Source organism: Thalassophryne amazonica, chromosome 6 (assembly GCF_902500255.1).
Source record: "Thalassophryne amazonica chromosome 6, fThaAma1.1, whole genome shotgun sequence".
Lineage (NCBI taxonomy): Eukaryota > Metazoa > Chordata > Actinopteri > Batrachoidiformes > Batrachoididae > Thalassophryne > Thalassophryne amazonica.
In genome coordinates, this window is record NC_047108.1 from 103,748,892 (window position 1) to 103,765,925 (window position 17,034).

Here is a 17,034-nt window from a genome sequence, read left to right on the forward strand (position 1 = left end):
GCATGAAATGTGTGTCATCACATAATTTACCTACGACTTAATGTCCCACATATGTGGAATGTATGAGACATATGCTGGCATACGTCAAAATATTGTGCATGCCCAAAATTTTTCAAGGTACTCTGCGTATTACAACCTGTATCAGTGTGGTTCAGTGTGCTCTTGATGTATACAAATCTTACCCATAACTTATTAGATGTATGCCAGCGTTTTTAATACTCATGGCATACGCTGGCTAAATTGTCAAGGTGTGACAGGGGTGTAAGGAGTGGCTTCCATCTGGCCACTCTACCATACAGGCCTGATTGGTGGATTGCTGCAGAGATGGTTGTCCTTCTGGAAGGTTCTCCTCTCTCCACAGAGGAATGCTGGAGCTCTGTCAGAGTGACCATCAGGTTGTTGGTCACCTCCCCTCACTAAGACCCTTCTCCCCCGATCACTCAGTGGGGATGGGTGGCTAACTCCAGGAAGAGTCCTGGTGGATCAGAACTTGTTCAAATTACAGACGATGGAGGCCACTGTGCTCATTGGAACCTTCAAAGACAATTTCTTTGACGTCATGCTTGTTTGTGCTCTGACTTGCACTGTCAGCTGTGGAACCTTATATGTAGACAGGTGTGTGCCTTTCCAAATCATGTCCAATGAACTGAATTTAACCCAGGTGGACTCCAGTTAAGCTGTAGAAACATCTCGAGGATGATCAGTGGAAACAGGATGCACCTGAGTGCAGTTTTGACCTTCATGGCAAAGGCTATGAATACTTATGTATGTGGGATTTCTTAGGGTTTTTTATTTTTAATAACTATGCAAAAATTTCAGAATTTTTTTGTATTGTCATTATGGGGTGTTGTGAGTAGGAGGAAAAAATGAATTTCATCCATTTTGGAATAAGGCTGTAACATAAAATGTAGAACAAGTGAAGCGATGTGAAGACTCTCTGAATGCACTGTGAGCAAAAAAAAAACACCTGAACTCTTAAAGAAAAAAAAACCTGGTAGTCTGTAACACTGACCATGAATTATATTGTCACATTCTGATTTTTGTTTTAATGTGATTGTGCAGAATGTTGCGAGTGTTACTCAGTATGGCATTTGTTGAACACTGCAAGGGATGCTATTCCAGCTTTTTAATTTTGTAGAAATATTTTCCCTCTAAGAGGAAACCTGACAGGAATTAACTGTGATTTTATGTATTTATTTTGCTATACCATGATTTACACTGAACTGAGGGAGGTGTGCTCTTAGACACCTAGCTAATAAGTAGTTTAAGTTAGGGTGATAAAATTCAAAAGTAGTGTCTTCCAATACCATTGCATGTTACTCAAAGGGTCAAGCTGTATAAACTCATATAGACAATGACTGCACCTCTGTAGAAAGTAGTTTGAGTAACTTGTTAATAGTGAGGTCTGGACAAGAGGTATTTGGCCCATTGTTTCTGAGAAGACTCATTGCTGCTGCTGTCTTTAATTTTTTTTCCCCAGTCCTATCTCCAATTCTGTGACAGTGGAGTTGTTCCAAAACTCTATAAATCTAGACATATAAAGTATATACTTACAGAGGTGGTGGTAGCACATACATTGGCGTTAAAAGTAACTGCACAGGCAAGATCATGAAATCCATGTTTTCAATAGTTTTATCAGCTCTACATTTTTCACTAAATTGGAAGACATCTTGCTCTTCGGGAATCATCACCTTATCATGGTGAAGAGGTTTGTGTATTCCGATGAACCTGAGAGCTGTGTTGTCTGGAGCCTTTGTGCTCCTGGTAGGGTGTCCCGTGGCAAATTAATCTCAGGTAAGGGCTCAGACTAAGAATGGTTCACAAAGACTCCATGAAAAACAAGACAGAGGAAGTGTGGCCCTCGTCTGGAGCTATGCTAGGATGGAGGGCCCATCAGTGAGCACCTGGTGGCCGGGCTTGCCACTGAGACTGGTCGAGTGAAGTCCAAAAAGGTAGCGTGGACCTTCCATCTCCTACCTCTGGGCTCACCACCTGCATGGGGAACCGCTGGTGTCAGGTGCACTGTCCCATGGGTGGAAGTGAAAATTGAGGGGCTCAGTGGACCAGACCCAAGCAGCAGAGGCTATCTTTGCGGGTGTGGAACATCACCTCGCTGTGGGGGAAGGAGTCAGAGTTTGTGTGGGAGCGGAATTGCTACCAGTTAGATCTGGGGGACCTTGCCTCCATGCATAGCCTTTGCTCTGGAACCACCCTCCTTGATAGGGGCTCGACCTTATTCTTCTTTGAAGTTGCACAGGGTGTGAGGTGCCTTGTGGGTGTGGGAATACTCACAAGTCCCTGGCTGAGCGCCGCTATGTTGGAGTTTACCCCAGTAGACAAGAGGGTCGCCTCCCTGCTCCTTCGGGTTTTTGGGGGAAAACTTTGACTGTTTGTGCATATTCAGCAAACAGCAGTTCAGAGTATTTGGCTTTCTTGGAGTCCCTGACTGGAATCCTGCATGGGGCTTAAGTTGAGGATTCCTTTGTTCTGTTGGGGGACTCAACACACATGTGGGCAATGACAGACACCTGGAGAGGCGTGATTGGGACGAACAACAACCTTCATCTAAACCCGAGCAGTCATTTGTAATTGGACTTCTGTGCTAGTCATGGATTGTCCATAACAAACACCATGTTTGACCATAATAATGCTCATAATTGTACATGGTAGCAGAGCACCCTAGGCCAAAGGTTGATGATTGATTTTGCGATCGCATCATCTGATCTGAGGAAGCATGCTCTCGACACTCGGGTGAAGAGAGGGGCAGAGCTGGCAACTGACCACCATCTGGTGATGAGTTGGATCAGAGGGTGGAGGAGGACTTTGGACAGACCTGGTAAGCCCAAATGGATAGTGTGGGTCAACTGGGAACGTCTGGAGGAGCCCACTGTCCTACAAATCTTCAACTCACACCTCTGGCAGAGCTTTTCTGGCATCCCTGTGGAGGTTGTGGGCATTGAACCAGAATGGGCAATGGTCAAAGCTTCTATTATTGAAGCTGCAACAGGGAGCTGTGGCCTGATGGTCTTAGGTGCCTCAAGGGGTGGCAACTCTCAAAGACTGTGGTGGACACCGGTGGTCAGGGAAGCCGTCCAACTGAAGAAGTCTTTCCAGTCTCTCAGGGCAAACCAATTTTTAGGCGGGGCTGTTCGGTCTGTGACACTAGGATATGATATCTTGGAGGACTCTAGAGGAAGTTGTAAGGTAACAGGCCCAAAGGGCGGCAGCCTCTGCTGTGAGGGAGGCCAAGCAGCGGCTGTGAGAGGAGTTCAGAGCAACCATGGAGAAGTACCATCGGTCAGCACTGAGGTGCTTTTGAAGTACTATAAGGCACCTCCAAAAGTATTTAATCTGACTTATCTCTCTCTTAATACAGACAGACCTGAGGTCCTTGTTTGTGCCTTTGAGGAGTTTGTTCCCTCAGTGGTTAGGAACCATGGCTCTCTGTCCTCCTTTCTTCGCTCAGCAGTCAGAAGTTTGGGTGTTACGTTTGACCATGCTCTCAACTTGGATATGTCACCTGTGTTGTTCAGTCCTGTTTCTGCAACCTTCTGAATATTACTCACCTTGGTAGCATTGTGTCCAGAGCTGAGCTGCAGATGATTATCCCTGCCTTTGTTTCCTTGTGCTTGGACTATTGTAACTCGCTGTTCTTTAGCCTCAGCAAACCTCTCTGGACCACTTACAAATGGTTCAGAATGCAGCTGCAAGGGTCCTTACTAGGTCTTCCAAGAGATCCTGCGTAACACCGGTTTTGTCCTCCCTGCATTGGCTCCCCATTTTTTAGAGCTCTGCACAGTCGCACTCCACCCTACATCAGTGACTCCTACACCTTTATGCTCCAAGCAGGCCTCGAGGTCCTGAGACCAAAACTTGTTGGTTGTGCCACGGCCTAGGTTGAGAACCAAGGGACGCTGTGCATTTGGGGTGAATGCTCCCAAGCTATGGAATGCGCTACCATTGCATCTGTGCTCTGTGGACTCTGTCGGACGGCTTAAGGAGAAGCTCGACTCTTTTGTGAAGGATTGCTTTCACGTAGTGTTGTGTTGTTGCTGTTTTTAATATTTGATGAGACATCTCTTCAACATTGTATGGAGGTCTAGGACAGTGCCAAAAGAGCGTCAAGCTGGGATGGTGGTCCCAATACTTAAAAAAGAGGACTAGAGAGTGTGCGCCAATTACAGCGGCATCATACTACTCAGCCTCCCTGTTAAAGTCTACTACAGGGCACTGGAAAGAAGGGTTCAGCCAATAGTCGAACCTCAGATTGAATAGGAACAATGCGGGTTCCGTCCTGGCCATGGAACAACCTCTACCATATTGTTGTTAGTGCAGCAGATAAGATAATATTTACAGAGGAATCCTTCAAATGGTGATACAAGCACCAAATTTGGCACAAATATGCCTTAGACATTACTCTCTTGAAAAAGCAGAGTGTTCACTTGAATTTTCAATAGGTGGCCATGTAATGGTCAATTGAAGAAGTACACAGAGGTTAAAATTTAAAAATGTTCCAGTCATATTGAAAGGTATTCCATATTATTTGTCTGATCATAAGAATTCCAAAAAGGTATAGTGTTGACTATCTATGGCTGAATTCTATGGAGTTATGGGGTAGAACATAGCAAAAATTTGAAAGCATTATTTCACTCCCTTCTGAACTCCATAACACTAAGTCACTTCTTCTGTTTTAATCTGGTCTCAAAACACATATTTTGTGATGCATAGATTAACTTTAACTTTTGACCCCTGTATAAACTGAAATTGTTCTTGCTCACCATTCCAGCTGTTTTTACCCCATAACTCCATCACATTCAGTCACAGATTGTCCAAACTGTACCTTTTTGGACTTTGGGATCAGACAAATAATAATACAATAACATGCTTTTGTAGGGCGGCATGCATTTTCTGTGTCCCGACGTTCACGCCCAGTGGCCCAAAATGACAGCTATTCGCCCTCGTTACAACAGCATGTTATTTGCATTATCACTTATTACTGAGATACTCAACACGTAACGCGTACATAAAAAGTTGGCTCACTTAACTTCTGCCGCCTGGCACGCGCTGCTGTTGAAATTCAGCAGTGCATCCTCATCAAGCTGGCTGCTTTAGCTGCTGTTCATTGTCGACCTATCAATGAGAAAATCATCCGAAATATCCATATTGTGACCAAAACACACTTCTCGCCTTTTAATCTTTTCCTCTGCGGACAGTTCTTGGGCTGCGCGCTATGACGTCATTTGTTTACACACAGCGGGCGGGTATAGCCAGATACCGTCGATGTAAATCTACGATACCGGCCTAGCAACGCCCCGGTAAAGTGATAATAATGTGGTATAGTTTTCAGTATGATTGGAACCTATTGAAAATTCAAGTGGACAACCTGCCTTTTCAAAAGGGTAATGTCTAAGGTGTATTTGTGTCAAATTTGGTGCTTGCATCACCATTTGAAAGTTTTTTTTTTTGTTGTTGTTTTTGTTTTGTTTTTTGTTAACCACTGCACTGTGTGATGAAAAGGGAGGTGAGCCAAAAGGCGAAGCGATTGATCTACCAGTCAGTCTTCGTTCCTACTCTCTTCTTGGATCATTAACGAAAGAACTAGATCATGGGTACAAATGGCTGAAATGGGTTTACTCAGGAGGGTGGCTGGTGTCTCCCTTAGAGATGGGGTAAGAAGCTCAGTCATTCTTGAGGAGCTCGGAGTAGAGCTACTGCTCCTTCATGTTGAAAGTTGCTGGCTAAGGTGGTTCAGGCATCTGATAAGGATGCCTCCCTAGGGAGGTGTTCCAGGCACATCTAGTTGGGAGGAGACCCCACGAAAAACCCAGGTGGAGAGATTATATCTCCACACTGGCGTTCCCAGGCCAGTGTGGAGATATAATGTAATATGGACAGGATACCTCAGTTAGAGGTGGTTAATTTGGCCCAGGAAAGGGAAGTTTTGGGTCTCCTACTAGAGCAGTTGTCCCCGCGACCCGATCCCGGATAAGCGGTTGAAGATGTATGTATGTCTTGCTCCATTTGCAAAAACTATGTGCATTACGAAACTTAAAGATATTCTCGTTCATATAACACGAAACAAAATTGAATGGTATACTGTGTTATTTAAATGTTGAAACTCATTGAGTGACTGTCAAAGCTGTCTAAAATCTGCTGCTCATACTTTGTCCTTTTTACAGATCAGTGCTGTCAGGGCAGTTGTTCCCAACAAAAGCAACAATGAGATCGTTCTGGTGTTGCAGCATTTTGAGAACTGTGTTGACAAGGCCGTTCAAGCCTTCTTAGAAGGTACAATTCTGCACAATTACTATGCTTCAAATGAAGTAGAATTGCACAGTTGTTTTTGATTGATCAACCAACTAATTGAGAATACTGCAACAGTCATAATGTATCACAGCTGCTACTTACTAATGTCTATTTTTCATAACTTTCCCACTGCAGATACAGTGCATCCGGAAAGTATTCAGAGTGCTTCACTTTTTCCACATTTTATGTTACAGCCTTATTCCAAAATGGAAGGTTGTGTGTGTGTTTTTTTTTGTTTTTTTTTTAGATTTTTTGTAAATATATTAAAAATAATAATAATAATAATAATAAAAAAAAAACAAAAATCACCTGTACATAAATATTCACAGCCTTTGCCATAAAGCTCAAAATTGAGCTTGGGTGCATCCTGCTTCCACTGGTTATCCTTGCGATATTTATTCAGTTTAATTGGAGTCCACCTGGGGAAAAAATTCAGTTGATTGGACATGATTTGGAAAGACATACACCTGTCTGCATATATGGTCCCACAGTTGACAGTTCATGTCAGAGCACAAACCAAGCATGAAGTCAAAGGAATCGTCTGTAGACCTCCGAGGGTACAGAAACATTTCTGCTGCTTTAAAGGTCCCAATGACCACAGTGGCCTCCATCATCCGTAAATGGGAGACGTTCAGATTCACCAGGATTTTTCCTAGAGCTGGCCGTCCATCTAAACTAAGTGATCGTGGCAGAAGGGCCTTTGACCAAGAACCCAATGGTCACTCTTGTCACAGTTCCAGCATTCCTCTGTGGAGAGAGGAGAACCTTCCAGAAGAGCAACCATCTCTGCAGCAATCCACCAATCAGACCTGTATGGTAGAGTGACCAGATGGAAGACACTCCTTAGTAAAAGGCACATGGCAGCCCACCTGGAGTTTACTGAATGGCACCTAATTCTCTGGTCTGATGAGACAAAGATTGAACTCTTTGGTGTGAGTGCCAGGCGTCATGTTGGAGGAAACCAGGCACCATCCCTTCAGTGAATCATGGTGGTGGCACCATCATGCTGTGGGGATGTTTTTCAGCAGCAGTAACTGGGAGATTAGTCAGGATTGAGGGGAAAAATGAATGCAGCAATGCACGCAGACATTCTGGATGAAAACCTGCTCCATAGTTCTCTTGACCTCTGACTGGGGTGACAGTTCATCTTTCAGTGGGACAATGGCCCTAAGCACGCAGTCAAGATATCAAAGGAGTGGCTTCAGGACAACTCTGTGAATGTCCTTGAGTGGCCCAGACCTGAATCCAATTGAACATCTCTGGAGAGATCTGAAAATGTCTGTGCACCGACACTCCCCATCCAACCTGATGGTGCTTAAGAGGTGTTGCAAAGAGGAATGGACAAAACTGCCCAAAGATAAGTGCACCAAATTTGTGGCATCATAGACCTGAGGCTGTATCATCTGCCAAAGTATTGAGCAAAGGGTGTGAACTTTTCAGGTTGTCATTATGGGGTGTTGTGAGTCGAATTCTGAGGGCGAAAAATTTACTTCATTTTGGAATAATGCTGTAACATAACAAAATATGGAAAATGTGAAGTGCTTTGAATACTTTATGATGGACTGTGTTTCTGCTGCATAGTTACTTTGTAGGGAGTAAATCAGACGTATGCTGTTGGTGCTGTGATAATGCATTTGTGTATGTATACAGTGCGTTGTATTACAGTATGTACAGTGAGGAAAATAAGTATTTTATCCACTGTCAATTATGCAAGTTTTCCCACCTACAAAGAATGGAGAGGTCTGTAGGTTTTATCGTAGGTACACTTCAACTGTGAGACAGAATCTAAAAACAAAATCTACAAAATCACGTTGTATGATTTTTAAATAATTCATTTATATTTTATTGCATGAAATAAATATTTGATCCACTAGAAAAACAGACCATAACATTTGGTACAGAAACATTTGTCTGCCATTACAGAGGTCAGACATTTATTGTAGTTCTTGACCAAGTTTTCACGCACTGCAACAGGGATTTTGGTCCACTCCTCCATACAGATCTTCTCCAGATCTTTCAGGTTTGGAGTTTCAGCTCCCTCCAAAGATTTTCTATTGAGTTCAGGTCTGGAGATTGGCCAGGCCACTGCAGGACCTTGGAATGCTTCTTACAGAGCCCCTCCTTAGTTGCCCTGGCTGTGTGTTTCAGGTCATTGTCATGCTGGAAGACCCAGCCACGGCCCATCTTCAATGCTCTTACTGAGGGAAGGAGGTTGTTTGCAAAAATCTCGCAATCCATGACCCCATCCATCCTCCCTTCAATATGGTGCAGTCGTCCTGTCCCCTTTGCTGAAAAGCACCCCCCAAAAATGATTTTTCCACCCCCATACTTCACAGTTGGAATGGTATTCTTGGGATTGTTCTTATCCTCATCCATTAGGGGAGGTGATGGTCTAGTGGTTAAGGTGTTGGGCTTGAGTTCAGAAGATGCCAAAAAGCTCTATTTTGGTCTCATCTCACATGACCTTCTCCCATGCCTCCTCTGCATCATCCAGATGGTCACTGGTGAACTTCAAACGGGCCTGGACATGTGCTAGCTTGAGCAGGGGGACCTTGCTGCCCTGCAGGATTTTAAACCATGACGGCGCCGTGTGTTACTCATGTAATCTTTTTTTGACTGTGGTCTTGGCTCTCTTCAGGTCATTGACCAGGTCCTCCTTTGTTGTTCTGGACTTTCTCAGAATCATCCTTACCCCACAAAGTGAGATCTTGCATGGAATCCCAGACCGAGGGAGATTGACAATCATCTTGTTTCTTCCACTTTCTAATAAATAATCATAACAGTTGTTGTCTTCTCACGAAGCTGCTTGCGTGTTGTCCTGTAGTCCATCCCAGTCTTGTACAGGTCCACAATTTTGTCCCTGGTGTCCTTAGACAGCTCTTTGGTCTTGGCTCTGGTGGACAGGTTGGAGTGTGATTGAGTGTGCAAACAGGTGTTTTTTTTTTTTTTATACAGGTAACAAGTTCAAACAGGTGCAATTAATACAGGTAGAGTGCAGAATAAGAGGGCTTCTTAAAGAAAAATTAACAGGTCTGTGAGAGACAGAATTCTTACTGGTTGGTACATGATCAAATACTTATTTCATGCAGTAAAATGCAAATTATTTAAAAATCTTTTTTTTTTTTTTTTTTTAAGATTCTGTCTCTCACAATTGAAGTGAGCCTACGATAAAAATTACAGACCTCTCCATTCTTTGTAGGTGGGAAAACCTGCAAAATGGACAGTGGATCAAATACTTATTTTCCCCGCTGTATTCTGCATGTTTGGTGCCACAGGTTATATATAGACCAAGAAGGGTGTCCCCGTACGTCAAACACCTTTGTTCTGTTTAGCTTTGTCTTGGCAGTTCTTTGCGGCATTCAGGTTATGACATGGGTATGACAGTCTCTCATGGAATGCATTTGTCTTGTACTGCTTTACGCCTTAGGCAGTGCAGTCGAGATACTGAAGGAGTGGAACGTTACTGGAAAAAAGAAGGTAAGCACTCAAATACTTTTTCTTTAATCTCTCTTTAGGACATTTACACATTCCATTTTCTATTCATTGTCAATTTCAGTAAATGATGGGTCTGTGCAAGGAGAGTAAGAATTATCATAAAATTTTAATGGTAGTCTTTTTGAGCTTTATATTCAAGTCATCACTACTTTTTAGTGGTACTTGGTAGCTTAGTAATTAAAAAAGATACTGTGCAAAAAGTAATGTGACTTTGATAATCCCACAATCAGCCGAAGAAGAAAAAGAAGCCCAAGCCCCAGCCTGAGGTTTTAGCAGAACCTGCTACAGCTGAGGCTACTCCACCAGAGGAGAGCAAGGAAGAGCTGAACGGTTTTCATGCCAATGGGTCAGTAATGGATGGAGAGTCATTAGATTCTCTGAGCGAACAGTTGGACTCTGCTTCCCTGGATGCAGCTGAGCTGGACTCTGAACCTGCTACATCTGAAACCACCGGTAAGCCCAGGGAGCCTGAATGTGATAATAATGCTTACAAGAAAATGGAAATAAATAGGGGACATAGTTGAATCTTTTTTTTTTTTTTTGAAAGCTCATATTATACTGAATTTCATATCAATGTCACTTTCTTAAATGCGTTTTCCCCCAATTCCTTCAGTACATTCGCCCTATTGACGTTTCATATCCCACAAGAGGTCGCCGCGCTGCGAGATCTCAGTAACATTGACACGCTCTGATCACGCTGCACTTTAACCGCTGCACACAGACAACACCATTAACATCGCAACATAAAACTATTTTTATATTGTGCCTAAAACTCTCGTGAATATATTCTCTGGGTTTATTGTTATTGCTTTTATTTTATGTAAACATGGGAGAATCACAGGCTGTCTCCCCGTTATTTTCAGTGGGAGCTGCTGTGAGCTACGCTCGCTTCCTGATCATGTCGTCCTGGGGGAAAGTGAAGTTTGCTCTTTAACGTCTTGATTATTATTGTTAGCAACACTGTTTGTCCTCTTTCTTCGAGAGTAATATATATAATATGTCTGAAATTCGGTTTGTTTATTAAATTCCATGCAGATTAAACGTAACAGACACAGATTATTTGTTCTAATTGTTTTAGCAAGTTTTCAGGGTATCATGCTGCAGTCTCTTAACTTGACAAAAAGCATAAAAAATACATTTTTGTAGTATAATATTAATTTACAACTGTCGTGTTGATTCTCTGTTAGACTGCAGCGACTCTCTGGCACGCAGTTGATTATGGGATACGTCAATAGGGTGAATAGGTATTTTGTGGAAATGCATTTTTTGTGTCACTACCTGTTATTAAACAAGACATTGATAGATGTAAAAACACTACAGGTGCCCAGTACATTTAATCAGTACTGACTGAATTTACTAGGCTGACATTTATGCCATCAGTAAGTTAGTGTTTTATACTTGAGATCACATGGAAGCTAACTGCATGTCATGCTTGCTTTTGTTTTCTGTGATCTTTATATTGGCATTTTATGCCACATATTGCTTTATGACTCAAAGTAAATAAACCTAGACACATAAAATATGTGTTTACAGAGGTGCTGGTAGCACATGTATTTGAGTTATGACTAACTGCAGGAAAGAACATGAAAACCATGCTTTCAATAGTACTGTAAAACTTTTAATGATACTGGCATTCATATAAGTAAAATACGATGGTATGCTGTGTTCTTTAGGTATGTTGTTTAAATGTCAAAACTTAAGAATGCTTTATAATTTAGATCGTATTATACGCTATAATTTAGATCACATGCACATTATATATGTTAACTACATGTCATGCTACATTTTATTTTCTATGATCTTTAATGGTAAATGGAGTGCATTTATTTCACGCTTTTCCAACTGAATCAGAAGCTCAAAGTGCTTTACAGTGATGCCTCGTATTCACCCATTCTCACACACTGATGTCAGGGTGCTGCCATGGAAGGTGCTCGCTACACACGGGGGGCAACCTCGGGCTTAAGGACCTTGCCCAAGGCTCCTTAGTGATTTTTCTGGTCGGACAGAGGCTTGAACCAAGAATCCTCTGGTCTAAAGTTCACCACTTAACCTTTAGACCAATTTATATTGACATTTTATGCCACACAATGTATTATGACTTATAGTTTTAACAAAAACTATTTCAATGTTCAGTGTCTTCTTTATAACACATTAAAAAAATGAATTTCCTTAATCCCAGAGTCTGGTTTCAACTGAGTTGTCTTATCTGAATTTTGAGCATTGTTGTGCATGATTACTTTGAAACATCTTTTTCATAGTGGTATTTGTCCTCACAGGTGCAGAAGGAGAAAGTCAAGATAGCACTCCAAGTCCTGCTTGTCAACAAGAAATGAGAACTCTCCACCAACCCAGAGGCAATAAGGACCGACACAGGCTGGGCTCAAATTCACACCGTCAAACGTCTTTAGCTCTCGGCACTGAAGAGAGACCGCATGGATCATTGGGAATTAAAAAGATGGGTGAGAAATGTTACTGTTTGTCCAGTCATTCTGTCCTACATGTAGGTGATAATAAAATGATCTGTGCTGCAACATTTAAAACACTGGACATCATCAGGAGCAAAGTTTTCTTTACTGATTCAGTTCATAAAGTAACTGAGTAAAAAAGGAAAATGTTTAATTTCTCTTTTCTTTTTCTTCTCTATACCCCCCCCCCCCCCCCAAAAAAAACAAACAAAAAAAACAAAACTCAGCTTCAAACATTGACCGTTCTGTGAAGGATCTGCAGAGGTGCACTGCCTCGCTGTCTCGTTACAGGATGGTGGTCAAAGAGGAGATGGACTCCTCAATCAAGACGATGAAGCAGACATTTGCTGAGCTTCAGAGCTGGTACTTGGCTTTCTTTATAAATCTCCTGGTCGTGATAAAGGTTACATCTGTGGATGCTTTCACATATGCAGTTTTTAGTCTGGTTAATGTGGTCTCTGGTATGGTTTCATGTAGATGGGTAGGAACACAGGGACTGGACTGAAACTACTGCACTAAAATCTTTGAGAGAAGGTGGTCTCAGTCTCAAATAAACCTTGAAGTATTTACTTTTTGATACAAAGGCAAACAGAACCAGCATACTTACTTGCCCTTTTTTAATAAACACAAGGATCAACCTAAATTTTTCTGCCAATTATATGAATAACAAGCAATATTTTGAAGTGGAATGGGTGCGAGAATAATCTTTCTTATTAACTATCACTACACCAAATGGTTTTCGCCTGCAATTTCATGTATATGCAGAATTGCCTTCAAAGTAATACTTGTGCACAGTAGTCGGGGATTGTGGCGACATACATGGACGTGCATTTCAAAGAAAGTGCTTCAGTGATGAAAGTTTTCTGGAAATTCCCAAAAATCCAGCTTTTTACTTACGTGGTGAATGTTTCCGGGTTATTTTTGCTAGCATATATCAGAATCCATTAATGCTCCACACTCAAACAGTAGGTGGCGATAATGCATCGTGTTGGTTTGCAAATCGCCAATAAACTTGAAAGAAGGGTTATTTTTGTTTTCCTGGTGCGTATCGGCTTTAGTCTGTGGTCTGTCTTTCACGATGTTTTTAAAATTGTTTGGAAGCATCTCTGAGACACCACAGTGGATATTAAGTCTCATGTTTTCACGTACTGATCTGACACTGAAGGATAATGTAACACAGCGCCTCTCGACCACACAGCAACGAATGTGAGACGCTGTTACAAATTTTACCATGAACTCCACGTCATGTTGAAATGACAAAAGAAATGAATGAAATGTTGTTCTGCTGCGGGAGACTAAAGTTCGTGAATAATTTAAAATGGGACTGGTTCAACCAAAACGCTGAACCAACTTTTTTTAATCATTTATATGGAAAAGGCAACTTTGTTGTGATTTGGCGCTATATAAATGAAAATCAATTTAAAATTTTGGTGATTGGTTAAATATATTTGATGCATGTATCACCAGAAGTAATTTGATAATAAACAGGTCGAGCTCAATGATCATCAATATCCGTTTTCCTCACATTATGGCAATGTGCTGCTTTCAAACCTTGCAGGTAGCCAGCTGTGAACTGAAGGAGTGCATTTAGGTGCATTTTGCATCTGCGTTTGACAAGATAGTTTCTGAAAAATGCTGGTTTTCTCAGAAGACCTTAGAGACATGGATTATAATAGTAATTTCTCTTATTACAAAAACAATAATCATTTAATTTTAGAAATCTTTTTTTTTGCCATTTACTGTAACAACGTTTAGACTACTAATACACACATATGTGTGTGTATACTTCAATTTTATCCCTATTTTGTGTAATAGGAGGGAACTGTTCATTTGTTTTTGATGTATGTATTTTGGTATTCAGTGACTGTGGTGTATACCTCATCCCAAGCTGCAGCAGTATTGGAAGCGCTTTGTAACCTCAGTACAAAGTCAAGAGTACTCAGCGTTTCTCATCTTGATGCAGACTTGAAAACTCTAACTCCTCTTTCTTTTTAGTTTGATGGACAGAGAAGTGACTCTTCTGGGAGAAATGGACAAAGTGAAGGCAGAGGCCAGTAAGTATCATATTTTCAAAAGCAGAGCTGGCTCTAGCCATTTTAGCTCCCTAGGTGAGGTTATGGTTTGGCATAGTGCCTTAATTGAGAGAGTGGTGTCAACTCAGAACATGGCACCATTTTGGTTCCAACTGCGCTGAACTACTAAATGAACCTTTTTTTATGTTTTCGACCTTTTTTTAAGTCATTTAGCAACATACAGCAACACATCCAGGTACAGGTACTATCAGAATAAATATAAAAATAGTTAAGATATCAAATTTACATGAATTTACCATTTATGATGACTTATTTCATTTAAAGCCAGATTTATGCAGCTGCACAGCTGTAACTCTGTCATGCAATGACGTGCGTGACAGTTTTAAAGTTCTCCATCTCTAGCTTATGCTTTATTATGGACTAATTTGACCCTCAACAAGCTTTTCTTTCTACCTTAATCACCTCCAAATCAAAGGTAAACTGTACAATTTCGTCTTTTACCGACTTTGTGCTATAAATTCAGACTTTTATGATCCGTTTGTAATTGGTGTCCACACTGCAAATAATATTATAACATGATGGCAGATGGAGTGAAAGCAAAAAAGTGTCAAATCACAGCCTTTTGTGTCTGATTTAATGGGTGCACGTCCACGCTGTGGGTCTGAGTCTGAGCACGGTGTGAAAAAAATAAACAGCCGGCTTTTAATCACAGAAATGACTCCAGTTCCACTTACTCAAATCGACGAGAGTCAGAGTGCTGAACTTTAATTTGTACCTCTGTTACTGTGCACGTCCAGACTGCTCGGGGTTTTTAATAGAAATACATTGCGATCGGATGGGACATTTTATCTGATGTGAGCTTAAAAAAAAAAAAAAATCTGTTATACACGGTGTTTATTACATGGAAAACAATACAGAAACATTGGGACTTTTTTTTTGTCCGGTGACTGCGAATATCTGGTTTAGGTGAGTTTTACTGTACATGGGATTGAACAATAAATTTACCTCTCAAAGCTTTGACGATGAAGTTGACTTCTGTCCTGCACGGCTGACTTTATTTTCCCAAATGTTTCTTTTGTTCGGATATGAAGGGCATCTGTACATCTTGAAGCCCTTGTCTGTTTGTGCCTGCAGATGCACAACAACCCGTCATTTTCAGCAAATAAATAAATAAAAAAGCTGGATTTACATGCAGACACAACAGTGAACACTATTTTGGAACAAAGATGACACCATGAGTCACGTGACCTTTATTTTTGTTTTGTTTGTCGACTCGCCATGTCGCCACTCTCTCAATTAAGGCACACTAGTTTGGCACCCCTCTGCACGCACACCACCCCAAACATTACTGGACAACAGCCGTATGACACAGCTAAAGTTTAATTGTTGATCAAACACACAATAAAATAACAAAAATCTCATGAAATAACATAGATAATAACCAGAGTTCCTGTTCAGATATTGTGCAATTATTTAGAAAGACCTGACAGTTGCCACAATATGAATAATAAAAAGGTACTATGTTGAAACACTACAAAACAGTGCAACACAAAAAATAATAAATACAGAATACAAAATCAACAGACACATTTATTGTACGGATTCTTATCGTTGTGGCCAGAGTAGATTTATCAATGTGCCTTTCGTGGACAAGCTACATGCCACAGCCCCACACACACTCACGATGTACATGCACTGTGGGGAAAGAGCCGAAACACACTCAAAAAACCCAAGAAATCACACGTACATAAGTATTCAAAATGGAGCTCAGGTGCATCCTGTTTCCACTGATCATCCTTGCGATGTTTGTACAGATTAATTGGAGTCCACCTGGGGTAAATTCAGTTGATTGGACATAATTTGGAAAGGCACACACCTGTCTACATAAGAGGTCCCACAGTTGACAGTGCATTTCAGAGTACAAACCAAGCATGAAGTCAAAAGAATTGTCTGTAGACCTCTGAGACAGGCTTGTCTCACGGCATAAATCTGGGGAAGGGTCCAGAAACATTTCTGCTGCTTTAAAGTCCCAGTGAGCACAGTGGCCTCCATCATCCATTAATGGAAAACATTTAGATCCATCAGGACTCTTTCTGGAGCTGGCTGCCCATCTCAACTGAGTGATTGGGGGAGAAGGGCCTCAGTCAGGGAGGTGACCAAGAATCCGATGGTCTGTGGAGAGAGGAGAACCTTCCAGAGGGACAACAATCTCTGCAGCAATCCACCAATCAGGTGTGTATGATAGTGGCCAGATGGAAGCCACTCCTTAAAACTGGCACATGGCAGCCCACCTGGAGTTGACCAAGAGGCACCTGAAGAACTCTGACCATGAGAAACAAAATTCTCTGCTCTGATGAGACAAAAATTGAACTTTTTGGCATGAATGCCAGGCGTCATATTTGGAGGAAACCAAGCACCGTCCGTACAGTGAAGCGTGGTGGCACTATCATGCTGTGGGGATGTTTTTCAGTGGCAGGAACTGGGACACTAGTCAGGACTGAGGGAAAGATGAATGCAGCAATGTACAGAGACATCCTGGATGAAAACCTGCTCCAGAGTGCTCTTGACCTCAGGCTGGGGTGACGGTTCATCTTTCAGCACGACAGCAACCCTAAGCACACAGCCAATATATCAAAGTTGTTGTTTCAGGACAACTCTGTGAATGTCAAGCTTTTGGCATCACATTCAAGAAGACCTGAGGCTGTAATTGCTGCCAAAGATACATTAACAAAGTA

General features: G+C 41.6%; 1 protein-coding gene across 1 annotated transcript in view; it reads left to right on the forward strand.

Annotated features, from left to right (window-relative positions):
* The window catches only part of spats2 (spermatogenesis associated serine rich 2), a 45,744-nt gene that overhangs the window by 15,011 nt on the left and 13,699 nt on the right, over window positions 1–17,034 (forward strand). Inside the window, exons 4-9 of the mRNA XM_034173052.1 lie at window positions 6,180–6,288; window positions 9,734–9,783; window positions 10,032–10,254; window positions 12,078–12,260; window positions 12,494–12,629; window positions 14,262–14,320. Coding sequence (XP_034028943.1) covers window positions 6,180–6,288; window positions 9,734–9,783; window positions 10,032–10,254; window positions 12,078–12,260; window positions 12,494–12,629; window positions 14,262–14,320 — 760 coding nt within the window. The remainder of the gene's footprint in view (window positions 1–6,179; window positions 6,289–9,733; window positions 9,784–10,031; window positions 10,255–12,077; window positions 12,261–12,493; window positions 12,630–14,261; window positions 14,321–17,034) is intronic.